Genomic DNA, 24,795 nt, shown 5'->3' with positions numbered 1-24,795 from the left:
AGATGGCTTGACTTTAGTCTTCTCATACTCCATGACATGGGTTATTTTCAAAACAAGGCTCACTCTACTCCACAAACAAGAAAGTGGAGTGTCCTCATTGATAATCTACCATCACCACGGTGGCTGGGTTGTTTACTTAAGTATAAATAAGATGAACTTTTGGACATTGAGAAAATTGTGCTATAGGCCCTCTTCATATCAGAATTAATCCAAAGATGTGCTAAAAGGAATGCCTCTTCTTGCTTTCTACAATAATAACATGGTACAACAATAACAAATGAAAATTGGCTAGTCAAAAGCAAAATTTGATTTGTCAGCTTAAATGCTATTTTTGTCTAACTTTGAAAATCTAACAAGATAACTTCATGTTAGATGAGTGTTATTATGTGAGTATCAGAGTTAAGGAAGTCCCTCTTGACAAAAATAAAAAGTAAAACTTTAATAGCGGTACTGCTGCTGGAAAGTTGGAGGATGGAGATCACATTAGTGGATGGTATCCTGTTATGTTTGATTCCATACGACGCATCAGTGGCTGTTTATGTTCGACTCCACCACCATCTTCTTTTCTCCACGAACTGAAGTTATTTTCTCCTTGATTGTTGTTGTTGCAGGAATTAGATATGCCAGAATCCTATGGAAACATTTTTTCGATTTGGATCTGCTCACAAAACTTGGGTAAGCAATTTGAATTTTCGTTGTTGTTCATAACATTATATAGACGAACTGGTAAATAGTAAAAACTTGAAGAAGGTGCTCAATACTATTGCAGAGCAAATATATATTTTTTATTTTATTAACGTTTTATCTGTTTAGTTACACATATTTCCGCTAGTGAATCGTATTAGCGATCCAGTAACTTTGTCAGACTTGGACCGAAGTGGTTATTATTATGATAACCACTTCTGTCCAAGTCTGACGAAGTTACTGGATCGCTAATACGATTCACTAGCGGAAACATGTGTAACTAAACAGATAAAATGGTAATTATATATATATATATATATATATATATATAAAGCTGAATGTCTGTGTGTGTGTGTCTGGTCACAAATAGGCTCCTATATGGTTGACTATTATAGAAAACTGATCACATACAATGATAGAAGATGTATTGAGACACAGGAATGGATATGTTTGATCTGGCATAATGATGATTCATTAAAATTGTGAGGTCTGCGTATGCGCTTGGTCCACAAAGTATGGAAATAAAAAATTTAAAAATTAAAAAAAAAAACGTTTACAAGTGTTTTTGATATAGATGTACATAAAAATACTTTAATAAGTATGTTTTAACTTAAATAGTGATGGTATAATAAAATTGTTGGGTCTGCATTCGCGCCTGGCCTCCATAGAATGGAAATAGGCACAAACTTTAATAAAGACTTTTCATATCTATCTGCGTAAGTATACTTTGATAATTATGTTTCAGTTTGAAGAAATATGGTGTAATAAAATTATGGGGTGTTCGTTCCTGCCTGACCTCCATAGAATGGAAATATGTCAAAGTTTAACAAGGTTTTTTAATATAGATTCACAGAATATTGTGATAAGTGTTTCAGTGTGAACAGGTATGGTATAATAAATTATGGAGTTTATCTATTTTATTTTTACTTTCATCATATTTTGCTTTGGTTTTGATACCCCCAAATTCGTGTCTTGATACATCTTCTATCATTATATGTGATCAGTTTTCTATAATAGTCAACCATATAGGAGCCTATTCGTGACCAGGCACACACACAGACGTTCAGCTATATATTATAGATATATTAGTGGCCTGATAGGGCCACAAGGGAGACAACCAAGCAAAGAAAAACCATAAGCAAAATTCATCCTAAAGCAGCAAAGCTGGAACTAGTCTACCAGGACACTATATCAACAAATGTAGGCAAGTTTGGGCATATTTTATTTATTTGAAAATATAGGTTCTTTTTATCAATTCTTATAAAATTTTAAACATAGAATAGTAGTATAATCTTCAAAAAGCCTGCAAATTTTCGTGTAATGTCCTCTGTTAGAACTAAAGATGTAAGCATTTCAATATCCAATTTAGATATATATATATATATATATATATATATATATATGTTTAAATCATAGGCATTTATATTCTTAGTTTTGCATATGAATTACAAAATATCTAATATTTCCCCAAAACATCTGGCCTCGATAGAGGGGAGACTAAAACTTGTTGCTATGGTTTCAAATGATCTGAGAAATATTTGGAATCAAGTCTCCCTTTGCTGTTATTTCAGATCATTTGAAACCATAGCAGCAAGTTTTAGTCTCCCCTCTATCAAGGTCAGAGGTTTGGGGAGAAGTATATATATATATATATATATATATATACACACACACACACACTAAGGAGTCATCACTTATCAAAGTCAAAAGCCACCCAAGAATAACGTTAATGAGATGGATGGATTGTTGGTTGAATCATGAAGAATATGAGAGAAGCAAAAATAATGAAATGGACAAATGTGAATTTTTATGAGCAAGGTTTAGTGCAAGTATTTGTTGACATTGAGTTTGAAGACATGTTGTAGTTTGCAAGGAAGTAGTCTCATGATAGACATTTATCTCCCTCCCATTGCAGGTGGATGTAACACAAGGTCAGAAGGTGGGGAGAATCAAGCCAGCACCCCTAAAGAAGGAGCACTCTGGTCCAGCAAAAAATGCCTGAGTAGTTCCGTCTGCATTTCCCAGTTAGGTTGCCTCAGACAACAAGCAATAAACATGTTCCACCTAAGAGACAAGGCCTGAGAGAGTAGATCTCCTGCAGGTACCCAGAACAGATACACCATCCCAACAAATAAAAGCCTACCAAAATAGTCTAGTTTCTGATTGATTATCAAAATCAGAATCTTGATTAGCGAGCAACATGAATCGCAACAGTACAGCAAATGAATGGCACACTGATGATGTTGCCATATTTGGTGAAAGCTTCGCTGGCATTCAATTAACCATTAACAAGATGCAATCTTATGCTTCAAAGATTGGCATGAGATAAACATCAATAAGACAAAGTTACTGACGACAGGTTTTCTTTCAAATGAAAAACAACTGGTTATCCTCAACATGAAAACCCTTGAAGAGGTCGATCAGTTCAAACCACATGCCTTTGTTGGTTCGACCACACCCTTTGATGACACTCATGTGACTTCATCCATGAAGTTATCTACCTGGCACCACCACAGAGGCTGGAAGAAACATCACGGTAGCCAACTCAAAACTTGTGAAGCAGGATGCTGAACTGATTCTGAACCCTCACCTTATGGTATCCGTCGCTCGAACTGTGAATGGTTTGTATTCATAATAGAAGCAATCTTGGATTGCTGTGCGTGATCAACCACATGGTGAACTTGTTGGAAATTTGTAGAGAACATGGCATGTACATTAGAAACAAAATAGTAATTTTCAACTGTTGAGCTGATTTGCTTGGTGAATTTCTCACTTACTGTCCTCTAACCAAGGCAAAAAAGAGTAAGAAGACAATTATCTCCATTTATTGATTTTAGAAATTTATTTGTGTGTGTTTTTGAAGAGAAAATGGAATGTACTACCCTTTACAGAGATTGAACTCACAACCTTCAAATTATGAGACTTTTCTGTTTATTGTGTCCACCTCTTCTCTTCCTCCCACTACGTCTTGTCCCAGTTTCTTTCTCATATGTAATCATTATCATTATTGATTCTTGTCTAGAAGTCCCCTTACATTAAAAAACAGAAATAAAGAAAAATCTGTATGATGTACATACCTATGGCGAAACAAAAATATCATATTCCAAAAATCATATAAATTGATCAAGTAGTTGTAATTTTATAAAAAAAAAAAGCATTTGTGATTAATAGGAATTTGTAGGTAACAAATTAAGTTAGTATGAATTATTGTTGAATTATCTTCCTTGTTTTGGGAAACTATTTTTTAAAAATGGCAGATAAGACAGTTACGTTACAGATTCTTATAAAATTTGATTTTCTTATTCAAAAATAAAACTACTTGATCAATTTATGTAATTTTTAAAATGATATCTTCATTTCATCGCAGATACATACATCATACAGATTTTTCTGTATTTTTGTTCTTTAATAAAGGAAGAATTCTGGATAAGCACCTTATTATTTTATGATGAACGTTAATAGATGTGTGCTTATTGTGTTAAGAAAAATTGAATATTTGTATCTTACTATTTGAAAGAATTGCAGCTGAAACTGAACCATAAACCTGTGATCCAACTTCACAAATGGAAGCCGTTAGTTCGGATGATGACGGAAAGTGATCCGGAGCTGGAAAAACCTATTTTGGAATGGAGACGGAATGCTAAAGTTAATCTTCAAGAAGAAAAACAATTATTAATGGTAAGTATTTCACCTGTCAGGTTTGTTAAAATATAAGAAACCATAAGAAATGATGGCGTAACAAAAAAAGAAAGAAAAGACACATCTTTTAGAGGGTGGAACGATAATGTTGTCACCCTAAAGAAAACAACACTACATTTTTTTTTTAAACTTTTATTGAAAAATCAATTCAGGTGACTTGATTATGTAGTAGAGCTGACATCTATTCAATGTAGCCACCTTCAGCCTCAATCACTGCCTCAATACAAGTCTGGAACTGGGCGCATGCTTTTTCCACAAACGCCAGCGGGAGTTTGGTGAATACTCTGTGAATGGTAGCAATCAGGCTGGCTTTGGTGTTGTGGGAGGTCATGTTAGTGATGTTCTCAACATATGACCAAACAAAGTAGTCCAGCGGGTTCATTGAGAAAAAGTTACAAAGTCGTAGCACTCCCCTCTGAAGCCAAGCTTGGGTTTCTTTGGACTTGTGGGCCGGCACAGAGTCTTGCTGCCATATCCAGGGTCTGACAGCGACTACCTGATTGCACCAGGGGATCACCACACTCCTTAGCACATCTAGGTATACTTTTGTGTTGACTTTCAAACCGAAAGATGTGAGGTGGCATGATGTGGCCCTTACTTGATGCCAGAACAAAAACCATAACTGTGGCCAGAAACTTTGTTTTCCTCACTTTGGGCACGTCCCTGTTATTCGTGGCAATCCAGCAATGATTTTTGAAAGTGCTGGCAATGGTCCTGTTGTCATAACTTGGATCGGTAGAGAGCATGAGTTGTACAGCAGCGCATCTCTGACATCGCTCGTTGAACATATGTCATTTGTAGACATGATAGAAGATTCCTATCACTTTTGGGAGTTGTACACAACTGGCCAACTAGTAAATGGTTTGCAACAAAAAAAAAAAATCGGTTTTCGTCAAACGGAAATGGAATCATGTTGTCCTTTCTAGGAAGACAATTTTATCGTTCCATCCTGTATTACCTTTTAAAAAAATGCTTATCGTGTTTTATCCCAATATTAATAAAAATATAATTGTACAAAAAATTATTATGTACATACCTGTTGGGTTAAAAAGAAAAGGCAATACACCAAAATTTACATAAATTCGTCTATTACTTTTGTTTTTATAAAACAAAATAAAATTTGATCAGTAAATGATTTCTAACTGAGGACTGTGTGTTAAATTATATCCCTTGGGTGTTAACTTAAATTTAAGCAGAAAATGTTAGATGAGACATTTTGCCATTAAAATGTTTTTTTCTTGTTTAGAAAAAATATTTGATGAATTTGTGTAATTTTAACCATACTGTCTTTTTTAAACGTAATACATAAGTATGTGATAAAATTTTTGTGACATTTTGTTTATTTTCTTTTAGTGAACAGTTTTTTTTTTTATATTGAGGTAAAACTAGAAGTTTAATTGTTTTTGTTAACACTATTTAAAAAATTATCTTTTTCAATATATAAAAAAAAATCTAAATAGTTGTCTAATGCTTCTATGATATCTGACCCATATTAACCCAAATTTTTCCAATTACTATTTACAGAGCAAACTGGATATAGCTGAAATTGTTTACAATTTGAAAGGTAAAAAAAATATGTAAAATGCAGACAACACTAAAAACAATCTCATAATTAAACCTCAAATTTGCAACAAATTCAAACCAAATGCACTGTTTTCGTTAAGTAAAAAAAATTAGCCCCTCCAAAAAGAAATAGTTATAAAAATTTCTTCAAAAAATAAAAGGTCTTGGATATGACCTTAAACTATATCCGATGGTGAGGCCCCAGCTTGCGGGCTTTGGGGAGTGTGGAGCCACCCTTTAATTGCCATTGCTCCCAGGTCCACTCTAACCCAGAGTGGTAGTACCTGTTAGGGTCTCAACTATCGGTTAAATAGAAACCGAAATAAAAAAAACAAATACGATTAAAATATTTTTCTTCAAAATCAACGGATTCGGCATTAAATAACCTGAAAAGTGTTGATATGCCGTAAAACAAAAGCAACCAACCAATCAAAAAATAAAGAAAGAGTAAAGTTGATTTCATTCTTGTCCAGAATTCATATTTAATAACAAAAATATAGAAAAATCTGTATGATGTACATAGGCCTGCCGAAACAAAAATATATTCCAAAAATCACATAAATTGATCAAGTAGTTTTATTTTTATAAAGAAAGTTATTTTTAAGTGATTAATGGAAATTTGTAAGCATTACAACATAAATCTAGTTATCTCCCTTTGTTTCTTGAATGGAGAGCAAAACAATCACTTCTCCAATGTTCATAAAATTTTATTTTCTTATTTAAAAATAAAACTACTTGATCAATTTACATAATTTTGCAGTATAATATTTTCGTTTCAATACGAGTATGTACATTGTATGGATTTTTCTTTATTCTTATTCTTTAATACAGGAAAGCAGGTTTCTGAACAAGAATCAAATAAATTTCTAAAATCAATTGGCGTTGTTTAACCATAATATTTGATTTTCTTTTGATAAAATAAAACTACCTAATTAATTTACATAATTTTTTGGGTGTATAATATTTTCTTTCTGTTACAGGTACATACACCATAAAGATTTTTCTTTCTTTTTTTTTTTTCATGGTGGTGAAGGAGTTACCGGCCTGTATGTATATGTGCACGATTTTAAAAATTGCAATCCATGCTATTCTCTTTATTAATTTTTGTTGTTTCTTTTTTTTTTTTCTTCTCTTTTCGCTTTAAACCTTCCACAGCAAGTTCAACATGAAGTTGGCATCCAACTGTTATTTCACGAAGCATCTCATCGATACATTAGCGGACTTTATATTTTTAATGACCAAAGTGTTTTTGCCATTGCCGCTGGACTTCTCTACATTTCCTGTGGGTATTGTAGTGTTGCAGAAGCTCGTTCACATTGGTAAGTGTGGACAGACATAATTTTTTTTTTTTTTTTTTTTGCAAATTCTCTTTTCGGAATTAATAACAACAACAGATTCTGTAGAAATTCCACAATTGTTTTATGCATTCAAATTAAAATATTTTAAAAGATCAAAATACTATGAAATGTAAGAATTTGTGTGTGTGTGTGTATATATATATATATATATTTAGTAATGTGATTGACAATTTAAAATTCAAATTAGAATTAAAAATTAAAAATCTGTGTTATAAGAAGGAACAACAACAAAGTCAATAATTTGTACGATCGTTTCGGAAAACAATGTTTTTATTGTGATAGACATTAAGCCACGGACAATAATTTTGACATATAGTTTTTTTGAAACAAAGTTTCCTCATCAGCAAAAATATTGAGTGTTTTTTTTTTTAATATATGTAAAAGACACCATAAATAAACCTAGCATTTTTAAGTAAGGCAGATGTATCTTTTAATTCTTCGTCTTTTGAAACCCGTAATTATTGTCAAAGCATTCATTTGGATGTTGATTGTAGCTTATAAATGAATGAAAATATATATATATTTTTTCTTTTCTTTTTTTTTTGTGTGAAATGTTTTTTCAATTATATTTCAGTCTTTGTGTATACTAATCCTTTTTGCTTAGAAGCTCAATGTCTGTTAAATATAACAACAGAGCATATATAAAAGAATAACAGTGTAGCTACACTCCAAGATCCAAATATTTATTTTTCAGGCAAAACAACTCCACTCCACCATGTTAGAGTTTGGTACATTTTTTTACAGATTTGTTTTGTTATGCAGAACCAATCGGTTATTATTATGTCGATACTGACTCTTTTTGTGCATATACTCCTCAGAAAAAATAGAAATTCTTTGCTTAAAAAGAAAAACATGACAATACAATGTCAGTAAAAAGAAAAATTTAAGAAAATTACTAGAAGACTCAACATTGTGTGTTAGTTCCAGAACTAACATATGATGTTGAGTCTTCTATAAATTTTATTTCTTTTTTTTCTTGGTTTATATGTAAGCATTATTTAAGTTTGAATAAAATCTGTATTTTCTGATGACAGCATGCCACAAGGAAGGATAAAGAAAAAGAAAAACACAAACTGATTCTACTCCTAAAGGTGTTATATCACCAAAAATATGATTATGAACAATTTAGAAAAAAAAAAAAAGGTACTTGTACAGTTTAATCAAGACATTAAAAAATTAAAAAATATCGAAAAAAGGTTATATTGTACATATTCGTTATGGAATGAAGTTCTCCGGAAAAAAAATTGACTTAATTTGATCAAGTAGTTTTTTTTTTTTGTTTTTTTTTTGTAGCAAAAAAAAATTTGTGATACAGAGAAAAAGCTAGTATTAAAGATGGGGAGGGAGTGTCGGCACTTTAAGCAGAGTTATCTCCCTCGTGGCATGTTAAAAAATTCAAAGATGGCTACCTTCATTGCGCTCTCATAAAAAGCATGGTGTTCTGTTGTAAAAAAAAAACTACTTAATCAAATTAAGTGAAATTTTTTTTCAGAGATCTTCAGTCCAAAACGGATACATACAATATAACCTTTTTTTTCAATATTTTCATTTTTGAATGTCTTTATTAAACTGTACAAGTACCCCAAAAAAAACTTTGTTGTACTAGCTTTCTAAAATGACAGATTGTAGCATAAATGAAATTTAGTGAACTCTTGCCTCTGATAATATTGCAATCTATTCCTCTCAATATTTAGGGTGTATCACAACAGTGTCAGGAGCATCATGTTATGTCAATGAATATTGGACCCTTTCTCAGCCGTCAATCACCTGATTAGGCGCCTAAAACCTGATTAAAATTTAAAAAAAGGAAAAATTTACAGAATATATTGAGGGTGAAATGTAAGTGTGGAAAGAGAATGTTTTTAATCTAATAGTAAAATTTTAAAATGGTGCAATAAATAAATAATTGGATCATCAACTTAACATATAGAAACTATAATAATTATAACCTAAATAGGAGAAATATAAGTAATTTTAATAATAGTTATGGGTAATAAAATAACACCTGAGTAATTTCAATGCCACAAGAATGAAAAAAAAAACTAACATTAAGTAACTGCAGAGTATTGAGACAAACAGTAGGAGATGTCCTTTTCTCCTCCTTACAACCTCTATCTCACAGAAGAGATGTTGCGAGTTTGTCTCTGATGTATCGTTATTTTCATGGAAAGTGTTCAACTGAGCTTCAATCTATGGTCCCCCCTCGCCAAACTTTCACAAGAAACACTCGTCTAGCTGTAAACACTATCAATAATTTCCCCCACTCTTTATCTGTGCCTAAACCTAAACATAGATTCCATGAACAAAGCTTCTTTCTTAGAACTGCACGCCTGTGGAATTGTCTTCCGTTTTCCTGCTTTCCGGCTGACTACAATATGGTTGTGTTCAAGTCTAAGGTAAATAAGTTCTTGATGAGCCGTTCCATATAAGTTATTAAATTTACCAAATTTTCATTACTAATGATTACTATATTGACCAACTTCTACTGTACACTCTTTAACCCTTATCCTTGAGTGGCCTCTGGGCCTTGATAATGTGGTGATGCCTTTGTAAAAAAAAAAAAAAAAAAAAAAAAACAGATTAGGATAGATTAAAATAGATTTAATCAAAAATATAAAGTTGAAAAATAAGTAAGAAATTGAACAGAGATTGTTATAGAGAAGATAAAATTAAACAAAGGTGATTAATAAATTCTAAAGTCAAAATATTAAAGTATGAATGCTTGGAATTTTAATACAAAAATTGACTAAATACTTATCTCCCTTTGAAGGTAAAGATATTACGGATCATAATGAAGAGGAAAGATAAAAAATTAAGATACTTAGATAATTATAAGAATCGGAAGGATAACTTTAAAATTTGAATTATCGGCATAGCCAGAATGGGATAACGGTAAATTTTAATAATTATTAAAATAAAAAAAAATCATACAAAAGATGTGTAATAATAAATAATTTTCTGAAATATTTAAAAAGTAGAAATACGAAGGCTACTGAAAAATGAAAAAGAAAATATAAGGGTGGTGTGGAGGTAGGTCCAACTGCTTGATCTCTTAAAATAGAGATTATGAATGTATTCATATATGTATAACTAGTGTATTTTGCCATCTGAAGAGTAGCTATTTTGGAATATTTTTAAATGATATATTTAAAATTGTCCAAATGGTTATGAAACAATTGTAACGCATAAGAAAAATACACAATATCATGTTCTCGTTTTATATTTTGTTGTCTTGATTTTTGCAAAAATATTATATATGTATATATACTAAAAATACCCAAAATTGGAGCAACGCAATTCTCCTCCCTTACTACAAAGAAGTCGCTCGCCTTATATGCAGCAAATATTTGATTCCTAGATTTAGAGGAAGGGAAAGGAGGTTTCACCTTCTCACTTCCATCTACTCTCACTATACCTATGACACCATCAAAAAATTTAATAGGTTATACTTTTTCCATATTCACCACTTTTATATGTACATATAATATTTAAGTATTTTATTTCATTGTTTTGCAGTTCAGCAAATTTGTCCAAATTCGTTCCTACTGTTAAGTTACATATTCGAGGCACAAATTGGGTGAAGGAAATTATTGCTCAATACAAATTGCTTCTCGAAGAACGGTCACTCGATATGCAGGTAAGTAAGCATTTCTTGGAAAAAGATAAGAAAAATTGAATGGACATGGTATTAAGAATGACTATTTTCTTTTCTTTCTTTTTTTATTGGTTATTGTTTTAAATGGACATAAGGATAATTCCATATCAAATCATCCATATCCACAGATTTTGTTGCAACTTACCTTTACCTTCAAATCTTTCTTGGAGTCCATATATTCAATACATTGCTCTTTTTGTTTCTCATAAAATCGGTTCTCTCTAAACACTTTCTCACACTTGAAGCTATTCACTATCTCTACAAATCTACTATCAGACCATATATGGAGTACTGTTGTCATATTTGGGCTGGTTAATCTGTGTCCCATTTGAAGGTTCTTGATAAATTGCAGAAACGTATCTGTAATTTGACTGGACCCAATCTTTCTTCTTTACTGCAACTTCTTTCACACAGACGTGATGTTGCTAGTCTCAGTCTTTTCTACAAATACTATTATGGCATGTGTTCTTCAGAATTGTCTGACCTATTCCTTGCTTCCTTTGTTCCAGCTCGTTTGACTCGTTGGTGTAGTGATCTCCATCAATGTGTTTTAATCCATTATTGTAATATAGCTACCTATTCTAGTAGCTTCTTTCCAAGGACATGCAAAGTGTTGGAACTCTCTTCCTGCTCATTGTTTTCCTTCTACCTACAGTCTTGGTCTTTGCAAGACTAAGCTCAATAGGCATCTCCTGTCTTTGAAATAATCATCTTTCGTTCTTCTTAGCTACTTATATAAAGTAGTTTCATGCCTTGTCTCAAGCAATTTCCATGAAAAAAATATTTAACTTTTATTTCAATCTGAATTTTTTTTATAAATTTAGATGGTCTCTCCAACTTCATCTCACATACCTAAACTTGTTTCTCTCAATTCTGAACGCTTACAAAAACCATGTAACTTTAAATAGACACTGTGGATGAAAAAAAACAAGGATGTGTTACCATTTTTGATCCAGAAGTGCTTCATGATGTCTGTATGAATGTACGAAAGACAAAACTCCAGTACCATATCAGCCACATCATTTTTTTTTTTTTTACCTATATTGGTGCACATGTGTGAAACATTCTAAAATCTGATAATATCACGTAGAAGTCAAAAAAATTACTCAAGTGAATTTTCAGGCTTACATCATGTTCTAAAATGCATATATTCAAGAAAATGTAATTATTAAACTATTTCCTAGGTGACGTCTTGCACGATTTACACAAAACAGAAAACGCTCTAAATTGGAAACCGTGTGAAGTTACATGCTCAAAATTTTAGGATTTTATAGTTTTTATGATGTCTATTTGTGCTGCAAGTTACAACAAAATCTGTGGATATAGAGTTCAAAATCCTAAATTTCTGGATGATTTTATATGGAATTTCATTTTAAGATGGCATCAGTATGAAAATTATTCTGACCTGATCAAAGTATTTTCTGAAATGAATTAAATCGAATTACAGTTTATTGTTTTTAACAAACATAAGCAACAATTCATTAAAAGAACTTGTGGACCAGACTCAAATATTGATTTTGTAGGTAAAAAAGCTATCAATAACTAAACTCAAGAAAGATACTGACTTTACTTTATTATTAGTTAACAGCCAAGAAATACATACTGTTCTTTTTTATATTAATTTATTTTATTGCGGACTATTATTCTCATTTTTATTAGTTGTTGTTTCACAACGTTTCGACCAACTATTCCTCTGGCCTTCGTCAGGTGGTAACCGCGACAGATAGGAACTTCGAATCTCGTAACTGCATTTTCAGCAATCACTGTCATCTGTAGTTGGTGTCGTCTCACCATGTTTTGGCCAAGTGGGCCTCTGGCCGGCTTTGTGTAGGATTGAAACTGCTATCTTCAGACAATGCTCATCTGGAACCGTAGAGATTCAACGTCTCTATCAACTGTGCCACAGGCTCCAAAACGTTGTGAAACAACAACTAATTAAGGTGAGAATAATAGTCCGCAATAAAATAAATTAATATAAATAATGTTCTTTTTTTGTTTTGTTGAATTTTTCTTAAAGTTTTATTCATATATATATATATATATATATATATATATATATATATAATGTTTTTTTTTTTATTACAACCTCAAGTGTATTAATTCAATTCATTACAAGTTGTTTCAATAGACAGGATAAAATTATCCATCTATATTGTCAGATGATTTAAGTTAAATTTATATATATAAATACACACACAAGAAAAAATAATTTCAGTTTACAAACTGAATAATTCTGTAAACTTAAAGCAAGTGTAATATTAGGATGACACTATTTTTAACTTTTCTTCATCAAGCCTGAACTTCTTTTAATATATCCTTTTAATCTATTCCTTTCAGTATCTTATCAGTCTTCAATCAAATATGTTTTCAAAATTTTAGTTTTCAATTGATGTGCTAATAAGCTAAATATATAGACTACCTGTAAATATTATTTTGCTAACTACATTTCCTCTGAGGATATGATCCATTCATTGAACTGCATGGAATAAGGAAAAACTTTTAAAATTTTATTTTCCTTATCGAAAAATAAATTTGTTATAAATTTTACAGAATTTAAATCCAATTTTCCTTATATATATATATATATATATATATATATATATAATTTAAAATTTAATGGTCGAAAATACCAGACAAGTGCAAAATTAATTTTAATAAGCATATCTATTAAAATTGAATTCAGTTTTTTCAAATTTTCGAATAATAAAATATTCTGCTTCAGGAAATACAGTTTTTCTTTTTTATTCTTTTGTGTCATGTTAAGATAACACCTGGCATGTCCTCAGGGATTGAAAATTGAGGCTGAATGATATTTAAATGTCCGATATAATATATGTGTGTGTGTGTGGAGAGAGGTCCTGTTGTATAAAGTAAAAGATTGCTGTATAGATATCTATCTTCTGCGGTTATAGTCAGCTAATGTACTTCCTAACTTCCGGTAGAGCTGCTACCAGAAGTATTGCCAAGGTTCCTTCACTTTTTCTCTAATACCTATATCTCCTCCTGTGCATGTACTTTTTTTTTTATTACATTTTTCTGGTCATTCTTTTTTATTTAATAATCATTGAAAAGTTTTTCAGTCTATTGAAATTAGTTTTATTTTTTGTTTTTTTCATTATTGAAAACACTTTTTGCACTTTTTTTTGTTTTAAAGAATTATTGAAAACGCTTTTTAAAATCTTTTGGGAATATTATATACTAGCAGTTCAGCCTGGCTTTGCTCGGGCCCTATGTACTGTTCATAACTTTATGTGCATATGTGTATATATATATTAAAAAGTTTGACTCATGTCCAGGTGACCTACATCTAAAATTCCAAGTGTTTAGACCCAAAATTGGCAGAGGGGTTTGGTAGAGTCTGCAAAGGTCAACTCTTTTAACTTTGACCGCTTGGCAACCAAATTTTCGCCCAAAAACTGATTAAAAAGCTTGCTGCATGTTTGAATACCATTTATGTAACATTTCAAATGTTTAAACCCAAAATTGGCTGAATAGTTTGCTAGAAATCGCAAAGGTCAAATCTTTTGAACTTTGACCCCTTGGCAGCCAAATTTTCAATCAAAACCCAATTAAAAAGCTTGCCCTATGCCTGAAAACACTTTATGTACCATTTCAAATGTTTAGACAAAAAATTGGCTAAGTAATTTGGTAGATTGCAGAGGTCAATTTAACTTTGACCCCAATTTTGACCCTTTAACATTTATTGTTTTAGGCTCAAATCAAATTAAAAAGTTTGATCCATGTCTAAGTAACCTACAGCTAAAATTTCAAGTGTTTATACCCAAAATTGGCAAAGGAGTTTGATAGAGTTTTCAAGGGTCAAATCGTTGAACTGTGACCCCTTTACAGCCAAATATCTGGCCAAAAACTGATTAAAAGATTTTCCCAAATCTCAATACCCTTTATGTCAAATCTCGAGTCTGTGGACTGAAAATTGATATAGTAGTTTGGTAGGAAAATGTACATACACAGACACAGGCAATTTCTCTTTTATAGATATATAGATTGGAGACATGTTTTTATGATGTAAAGTTTATTATTTTTATTTCAATAATTTCATTTGTTATTTTAGTTTATTGATTTTTTTTATACTTTCATAAACACATTTATTCTATAAATTCATATAAAAAACTTTAAAATTAAAAAAAAATTTTTTTATAATTTCATAAACATATTTCTTTTAAAATTTCAAATAAAATAAAAACTTTTATATTTTTAATTTTGTTATTAAAAGTGCAAATAATGACTAATTGCATTATTTTTATCTTTTTATAATTTTGTTAATTTTTATTGTATGCTTTTTAATATTGTCATTTTCTTATATTTTATTTCAATAAATCATTTCACAATAGAAATAGTGAAGAACAATAAAAGTGAAGGAACTGATTTGCCTTGTCATCACTTCCAGTAGAAGCCACGCCAGAAATTAGGAAGTATGTTAGCTGACTATAACCATCGTGTGGTCTTGCAGGAAGAAAAATGGATTGCAATAGTTTAGTTTAGGTACGGGCAAAAATGGACAGACAAAAATGGGGGACCTAGTTTTGAAAGCCGATTTATCATAATTTTTTTGTAGGTTTCTGACTACTTTTTGATTGTATTTAAAAGATTAAGGACTAAACCTAATTTCCAAAAGGAAAAAAATATTTGTACATGTGAAAAAAAAAGTTATGAAAATGTTTTCAGGGCAAGCTACTCAATTCAGCTAAATTTTGAAGTTAAATAAATTCATTGTAAAAATCCTTTAAAAGATAAATATTAGTTTTCTGGGTCTATTTCAAAGATACTTAGTAAAGTAAAATCCTAAGATATTGAATTAATTAAAATTCAATAATAATAATAATTAAAAAAAAATTTTAAAAACACCTTGTTTGTACAAAACAAATTAATTAGCCCAAAAACCGAGTGATTTTTGGCATTCGCAAAACGCAACAAACTAAAATTTTGTAAACACGAAAATTACAATGGCCCAAAATTTCAGGCAGTCAAAAGACTGTGAAAATGACGTCGTGTAATTAAAAAGGAAGTTCTTTTTTTTCCCAGTCGTGCATCCGTACATTTCTTTTCTGAACCTTTGTATTAATTTTTGCATTTTTTAATTTAATTATTTTTCTATGTTCCTGTTCTTAAATGAATTTTTTTTTTTAATATTGTTCAATATTATATAAAAAATATTATATGCAGAAAGTTTTACATTCTTGCGAGAAAGGAAATTATTAAAATCTTGCATATAAAAATTATGCGAAACTCATAATTTAAAAAAAAAGAAAACATATTTTTTGCAGTTATAATTTTTTTGTGTGAAAATATTAAATCAGCAATGCTTAATTCAATGGTAATATCGATAGTTCGAGAAATTCATTTTTCTTCGAGTTATATGGAATTCATTAATACGGATTTCGGGGCTTTTTTCGTAATGTTCCTATAAAAATTATTTTATGTTTATTAAAAATTATGATGCTTTATTTATATAAAAAAAGCAAAAATAAAGTCTTGCATTTTTTATTTACTACTGAAAACCATAACTTTGGTAAAGGTATTTTTTGTTTAAACAAAAGAATACATTTTCACTAAGATTTAATTAAAAATAATTAGTTAATTATATTCCGCGATCATTATTTGATAAATACTGAAAATTTCATTAAAATTGGTTAATTTCTTGATTTTTGGTGATTTTTTTTTAAGTAAAGGGAGGGGTCAAAATGTTTATACATTTTGAGCATCGGCATTCATTTTGCCCATACCTAGTTTAGTTATAAGGACTAATTTCTACAATTTGAATCAGTTTTATTCATACAGTTTCATCAACTGAACAGAGAAAGAGTTACGCAAACAAGAATATGAAAATGTATTGAGTCAGTAGATATGCATGTACAATGTAAAAATTGAGTTTGAGTCTGAGTTATTCATCTTGTCTAGCCCAAGTCATAGTTAAGGCTGAGACAGAAATATGACACCTTGTCACGTTGACGTTTAAACACTAACTGTTGAAAAAAAAAAAAAAAAGAAGAAAATATTTGAGTGGAAGTGCTTTCCACACAAAATATGTTATTACTGAACAAACTATCAATCACTCCAAGAGAACAAGCTAGTAATTATATAACTGCTACAAAGGTATAATTTGATCATTCCATTAATTGAATACAAATGTTTAAATAGGTTGCAATTTTAGACAATTATATAGAAACGCTAAGACAGACATACAGACATTGGTCTCATAATGATATTGTTCAAAATTCTGTAGAGCTTCGTGATAAACCTGAAGAAAGTCGGGGGGTTACATCGATCGAAACATTGTGTGAATAACACTCAAGATGAGAACAGTAGTCTGAAAAATCCAAATAATATGAATAATCAATCTTTATTTTAAAAATTCAAGAACATAATAATGTTTAATTTTTATCTTCAAATTTATCTTTTTATTTAAGACTCTCAAATTGCAGTTTATAAGAAAATGCCAATCATTACAAGTTTATGGTTCAGCATTTTTCAACGGAACCCTCCAGTTACGGGTAAGTCATCTGCCATTTTGCAAAAAGTTAAGTTCTTATTTATAAATCAACCTAATTAAAAAACAAAACTACAGAAAAATCTTTATGATGTACACACTCTTCACTGAACAAAAATGTCATATTCCAAAAATTATGTAAATTAATCAACTAGTTTTATTTTTCTAAAAAAAAACATTTCTGAACAATTTAAAGTGATTAATATGAAATCGTTAGCATTACAAGACTGATTTCAAAAGTTTTAATTATTGTGGACTTATCTTCCTTTTTTCTTTTTTTTTTTTAAGATAGTGACGCAAAACAGTTCCCTTTTGTTTACTCATGAAATTTGATTTTGTTAGTTAAAAATAAAACCAGTTGATCAATTTATATGATTTTTGGAATATGACATCTTCGTTCTGTGATGGGCATGTACATCATAAAGATTTTTCTGCATTTTTTTTTAAGATATTAAGAACTTGATGCATAAAACCTTTTTCCAAAATTATTGGATTCAGCATTAAATAACCCAAAAATAGTTGATACATACATTGACATAAACACCCAACAAAAACCACTGCTCTTCTAAATCTCATGCACAAAATAATCGTATAAATGAGTCTTCTTTACTGCTTTTACAATAATTGTCTCTGGACCTCCATTCTGCAACCCTTGGAACATGAGGATAAAAAACTTTAAAATGATAACCATCACTTCTAATCAATCTGTGGTAAAGGTCATAAAATAGTAGTAGGTGTAAGCAAAGTATGTCTAGAAGGTATGATGGAAGGATGCAAAAATATCGATAGGGGTACATCTGCTACTATTTGTTACTGCGATGTTAGAAAACAGGAAATTTTCCAGTCAAGGGGTCAAGCAATCAACTGCTGAGTTTTTGTGAAGCAAAAGCCAATGAAGCAACTGGACATAATGTTAAACATTATCAATTGAGAGAGTGATGGGTAAAGGGCAGTTAATCTTGGTGGAAAACTCAATGGAGACACAACATATTTTTAAAATAGTCTGACAAAATATCAGGGCTTCGACTTGTACGGCCACAGCACCCACCATCAGTCATCTGAAAAGTTCCAAAGTTTGTCCCACATCAACATCAGTAAAAGAGGTTTTTATGCTAATAATAATTGTTGTTAGTGTCTTGATGTCCAACTCCGACATAATTCCAGGTTTATAAATTTAACCGTAAGAATCCTCTTTAAAACCTTCTGGCAACAAAATATAACTTCTTTTTAAATATTTCTCTGTCCAAAGATACCATTAATTAAAAATGAAACTACTTCTCGGCATACTCTAACCTCTTCCTACTACTAATGCATTTATCCATTTCCCTACCACTGTCATCATCCTAAGAGTTTTTCACAGCATTTTCGCCAATGTAACCTCGAACCTTCAAGCACATCTTTTCAAATTCTGAAATCTATACGGACTTTCACACTGAAACTTTTATTTAATTCTGAAGGATCTGTAGTGCAACGGATAATAGTGCTGATACACATTCAGTTCTAAGTGACAGGTTTTTTTTGTTTTTTAGGTTGAAGGTTCAATCTGTACTATAGTCCATAATAACTAAGAATAACAATTGGTTAGCATTTCTACCCAGTCATGGCTGGCAGGAGGCTAATAATCCATTTCCATGAATTAAATAAAGGGTTCGGTTTGAAATTGTGTATAGGTTCTTGAGTTCAATATAAAGACGTTTTTAGACAGTCCCAAAAAGAGTTTCCAATCTAGTAGGTCCCCACATGATCAACCAAGCTCCACCTATGTCCCATCACTGCAATGTTGCCTCCATATGCCTGTTTTACAATTATTTTAATGGAATGTGCTATGATGAATTCATTGTACTTGTACCCTCTACACGTACATAGTGCTGACAAATGTGTCTAGCAGCAAAATCTCACCCCATCACTGTATAGGTCCCTAGAAAATGGAAAGCCTTTTATTCTAATAATTTTTTACCCTGGGCTGCTACATTTTGGAATTTTTCCCCTGCTTCTTTTCTTCCCTGACTGTACTAACATGCAGAAGTTTAAATTTAATTTGAACAGTCATCTCGCTCATCTCCTTACATAGTCTCCTGTAGACATGGTCCCAAATAGTAGCCCTTTACTCCTACATGGCAATATGCCTTGTTTGAGGTTAACAAGAGTAAAAAAAAAAAAAAAAAGATACTACATCGACAAGAGTAAAAATCATCATCAAATTCAAAACATGCACTCAAAGAAAATGGGAAGTTACATCAACCGAAACATTGTGACCGTAACCACCAAGGTGAGAGTAATAGTCCAAATCATATGAATAATACAAACTCTTTTAGTTTTGGTTTTAAATTTCATTTTTTTTTTTTTTTCATTTTTTTTTTTTTTTGTAAAAAGATTGCTACAAATTTGTGTTTGGAGATGTGGGGGCATATATCTTTTAAGTAACCTTTTACTTATACTTTTTAGGAAAAAAAATGGCTGCGAAAAATTTCAGCATTGAATTAAAGTTTGGTAGTCATGTAATATCTCAAGATTTTAAATTATAAATTTATTTAATGCAATTTACGGCTAACAGCAAATTTTATCCAAAATTTAAGTGAAATCCAAATGAAAAGGATGAGATATTTCAAAGATCCCTATGCCACAATTGAATTGATGTTTTATCTTCCTTTTTCTGTTAATCTTTTTATTTTTTATTTTTTCAGCCCAATCAACAAACGCTTTGTCATATCGGCGTGAACGGCCTTGGGATTCATTTGATAAACACTACAAATAAAGTAAGTATCTATATCTAATATATAAAGTAAAATTAATTAAAATAGTTGATCCATAAAAATATATATATATATATATTTGTGTTCTTGTATATATGTACATGTGTTTAAATATCAAAATAATATTAAAAAAATAACAAAAAACTTTCATAATAAAAATAAATTAAAACAAATTCACAGTCTTCGTTATTCGTCTGTCGTACAGCTATCTTGAATTTGTATTTGTTCTGTTTTTGTGGCATATTTTTGGTTTGTTTTCTTTTTGAAAATGAGAGATATCTCTCGAAATTATCAAAGACATTTTACCATCCTGGTCATAGTTAACAATAAGTCCGTATTTACCAATTCATATGCAAAAGTTTTTTTTTTTTTTATAAAATAAATGGATACACAAACATTTGTAATTTAAATGCTGTCTTTGTTCATATGTCACTTCATATGTAGTATACTACATTGCTGTCAGTTTTCTCACACATACACACATTTTTATTACTATAAACAAATTTACATGGCCACGACACTGGACATGCTAATGTTTTGGACAAATAGGCGGTTAAAATCAGAAGTCCACACAGGGTGACTTAATAAATGCCCTTAAAGTTGTGTGTGTGTGTGATATATATATATATACACACACACACTAGCAGGCCGCATGGCATAGCCCGGTCATAAGATACACTTAAATATGATATTTTAATTCATGCATATTACATGTTATTACTATAGAGACAATTCTTATATTAAACCTAATATATGGTTTACCACAACAGATGAACCAAAGTACCATAGGTTTACAACAACAGACGCCACATACAAATTTGTTATGTCTAGACTATAAGCCACTATCTTATGTAACTTTAGAACAACATTTTAGTTGTTATAATAAAATCTTACATATCATCCTAGGAGCAACACCATTAAAATCGCAGCATTTTTAGAGAAAGTAGTTCCTATTTTTCCTCCTAAATATTAAGTCCTTCTACCGTCCCTAGTCAAGACCGTGAGGGAATATACACATTCTATATTGTGCTTGCCCCCTTAATAACTGGATCATAAACTCATAGACATAACATAATCTTTCCATTTCCCGATTCAAAAATAATAAATTCTCCCTTCTCAAATTCTGCTCATTCTCATTGGCTGAGAGCTGACAATTCAATTATTCTGGAATCTACATTTTAGTACATAAACGAATGCTCCAGAACTCTTCAAATATGGTGGCACTCTCTACAAGAGTCAATCATTTGAAATAAATATACCAAATACAAACATAATAACTGCTCATAAACAGAAAATTAAATACTGATAATCTTACAATTCTCTATGGACACATTAAAACACACCACTACCTCGCCCTCCCACCCCCCCCCCCAAACAAACCCTGAAAAAAAATATTGTTTATTTTCGATTTCAGAGCGGCTTAGCGAACCTTACACGATGCTATTTTTTGTTTTCTTTTACTTTGTTTTGTAAGAGGGCTTCTTTTTTTTTTAAATCTTTTTTATACTTTCTTTTTTTTACATTTACTTTTAATGTAGACGATTTAAATTACATATTTCCCACGATTAGCTAGATTTCAATCATGTTACTTGTCTGCATAGGCGTATGACTATGAGAGAGAGATAGTAGAGAGCGAGAGAGAGTTGGGAAGAATATATACAGATAGAGAGAGAGAGAGAGAGAGAGAGAGAGAGAGAGAAAATAAAAACTGGGTAATTTTACATAAAACCAGACCCTACTTTTCAAACACTGCGGCCCAAATATATAAGTAATATAAATAAGAATAGCGGAAGTATTGTATCTATTTTGTGCTTCTATACCTCAACTGACAGACCTGTCGGCATGTTTGAAAGTTAGGGTCTGGTTTTATGCACAATTACTAATTTTTTTTTTAATGTAAATTTCATCACATAGGGAATCAATTATTTATTATATAATTGTGTTTTCACCAGTTTTGATTTCTGTGGAGTATTTTATTTAATTTTGTTTTCCGGACTGATTTTCGGGATTTCACACACATTACCTTTTTTTCTTGTGTGTGTGTGTGGGGGGGGGTAAATTAGGTCCACCTTCACAAATTTCTTTAGAATGACAACTATTTAGGTTTTCGACTATGCTGACTAAGAAAATCTCTTAAATTTTGCGGAAACAATACTTATGAAGATATAAAGATCTGTATTATGCACTATAATTCACTGGCTGCTAAATTTGTACGCACGGGCGATAAACAAATTTACTTATCTCTTACTGACCGTGCCCCCCCCCTTTTTTTTAGCATTTGCAGGTAGATATGCTGACAACGATTATCACGGTTAAATTTGAAGGAATTATTTTTCCACTCCCCTTCAAAAAAAGGAGGTTGTATACCCTGAAAACCGTTCTTTACATGAGGAAGTTGGTGGTGTCTATTCCGAAAGCCATTCTTAACACGTGGAGTTTGGGATGTCTATTCCAACCGCCATTCTTCTTAACATGACATTATACTCAAAGAAGTGAAGTGAAAAAAGTCATAATTGTTTTGTTTTACATGTTAAAAAAAGACATAAAACTGGAATGTATTTACTTTAAGTAGCTAATCTACCATTTTGTTGGTTTTTTTTTTTTTTTTTCTTTTAATATTGACATTTGACATTTGACATCCAATTTTTATAACCAGCCATGAAATAGGGGAAAAATTTTTTAAATAAGAAAATATTATTTTATTTTATTATTGGAATCCTTTGAGATGAGTAAGTTGCATCCATAAATAAATAAGAAAATATTGTTTTGGAATGTTAATTTTTTTTGTTTTCCTTTTTTCATTTATTTTGTATAAATTTTCTTTCAGGCCGTGAATCAAAGTCATATGTATCGTGACATCAACTGGTATCACCCGACAGAGGACAGTAACCATCGACTAGAAATTCGCTTAAAGTCATCGTCGCAGACAACTATTTTGTTGCACACAAAAGTGGCTGGCCTCATCGATCATCTGATGAAGAAAATGAGCAACTGGCAGGACAGGAACGGAATGGGACACAACGAGTAAATTCATTTTCTTTGACCATCAAGGGTCACGACCTTCATGAATTCATAAAAGAAAAAAATTGTATGAAGATTTCAAAAGGAACAAAAATAAATCAAAATTATGATTTTTACTATTCACGTAATTCCACGTTTCAGATTTTGTTCTTGTCTTGGTCGTTGGTGAAATGCGAACAGTTAGCCCAACAAAATTTGAATTGGATAACCACGTTATGCATTCATGCAATTTCGATGGAGCTGATTTGTATATTTTGAAAGCATATTTAATATTCAAGAGTTATGGTTGCAATTTACAACAGGTTACTACTACGAAAAAAGGGTTACAAGTATGTCAAAAACATGCTTGAGAAGACCACAGAGTACATCAGTCAAAACTTGAAAAATAACAACAGCCAAGTTGAGGGAAAAAGTCTGAAACATGCAAAATGATATAAATAATAACGATCGCTTATCTCAGAAATATTGTCAAGCTAGCAGGGAGATGACATTGCCTGTGATTGAATGAGGATCAATGAATGTTCCATACTTTTAATACTGTTATTGTCATTGAAATCAGTGAAATGTCCATTCGTCAATCAAATCAACCGATTGCCTGAACCCCGCCATAGTGCACTGGGAGGAAACGTCGCCTGCCACACCACAGTAACTTAGTCTGCAATTCATTGTCGTCTACACTGCACTTTAGAGGACCTACTGTTGATTTTATGAAATTATTTTTTTTTTTTGTATGACTTAAATTAAAATTTAAAATGCAAAAGTCAAGTACAATGGTTCAGTTGTGCTCTAAACAGAAACACTTATTTTGAACCCGCCCTTGTCTTATCAAATAACTTACTGTTGATTTTATACGCTGAGCCATTTTCCATGTGTGGTGATAAAACTTCTCAAATGCACTTGTAATGTAAGGCTGTATAAAAGTGTTAACTTTGGTTAAAATTGGGCTGTTCCTTTTTTTAATGACTGGTGCTACCAGATCAGGCTGTCTGAAGATATTGGCTTCTTGAGACAAAATGCACCTAACATTGATGCTTTTTGTTTTTCTGCTCCCTTTTGCAAAACTTAATTAGGTTCTGCAAAACGAAAAATAAAAAAAAACAACCCATCTTTTCCCCCTTTTTCTTCTTCTTCCCATTTCCCCTTTCTCTTTCTATCTTCCCACTTTCTGACTGGTTTCCTAACTTAAAATGTACCAAACATTACTACTGTAACCCTTTTCCTTCTCCCATTCATGTTCTGCAGGGCAGGGAACAAAAACGATGAAATCCACTATAAATCAACCTAACCAAACACTACAAACTAGCGGTTGAAGATATAAAGAGCTTGAAGAATAAAATCCTTCTACAAAATAACTGGATGCAACATAAATACTATTTCCAAAATAACTGGATTCGGCATTAAATAACCCGAAAAGGGTTGATATGCGACAAAACAACCAAACCAAACTCTACAAATAAATATTTGAAGAGATAAAACACTTGAAGCATAAAAACTGTTTCCAAAATAACTGGATTCGGGATTAAATAACAGGAAAAGGGTTGATATGCTGTAAAA

At 31.2% G+C, this 24,795-nt stretch overlaps 1 protein-coding gene across 1 annotated transcript in view; it reads left to right on the top strand.

The window, feature by feature from the left end:
• The window catches only part of LOC145286179 (krev interaction trapped protein 1-like), an 80,754-nt gene extending 57,385 nt beyond the window's left edge, over positions 1-23,369 (top strand). The window contains exons 11-17 of the mRNA XM_080134969.1: positions 612-675; positions 4,202-4,362; positions 7,102-7,265; positions 10,821-10,941; positions 17,388-17,471; positions 20,152-20,223; positions 23,048-23,369. Of these exons, the coding sequence (XP_079991095.1) occupies positions 612-675; positions 4,202-4,362; positions 7,102-7,265; positions 10,821-10,941; positions 17,388-17,471; positions 20,152-20,223; positions 23,048-23,248 (867 nt within the window). The 3' untranslated portion in view covers positions 23,249-23,369. The remainder of the gene's footprint in view (positions 1-611; positions 676-4,201; positions 4,363-7,101; positions 7,266-10,820; positions 10,942-17,387; positions 17,472-20,151; positions 20,224-23,047) is intronic.
• The last annotated feature ends 1,426 nt before the right edge of the window (positions 23,370-24,795 follow it).

The sequence above is a fragment of the Euprymna scolopes genome, chromosome 10 (genome assembly GCF_053919585.1).
Source record: "Euprymna scolopes isolate OS-2025 chromosome 10, ASM5391958v1, whole genome shotgun sequence".
NCBI classification, from domain to species: Eukaryota; Metazoa; Mollusca; class Cephalopoda; order Sepiida; family Sepiolidae; genus Euprymna; species Euprymna scolopes.
The sequence above is the reverse complement of the archived record's forward strand: the minus strand, read 5'-3'. Positions and strand labels throughout refer to the sequence as shown.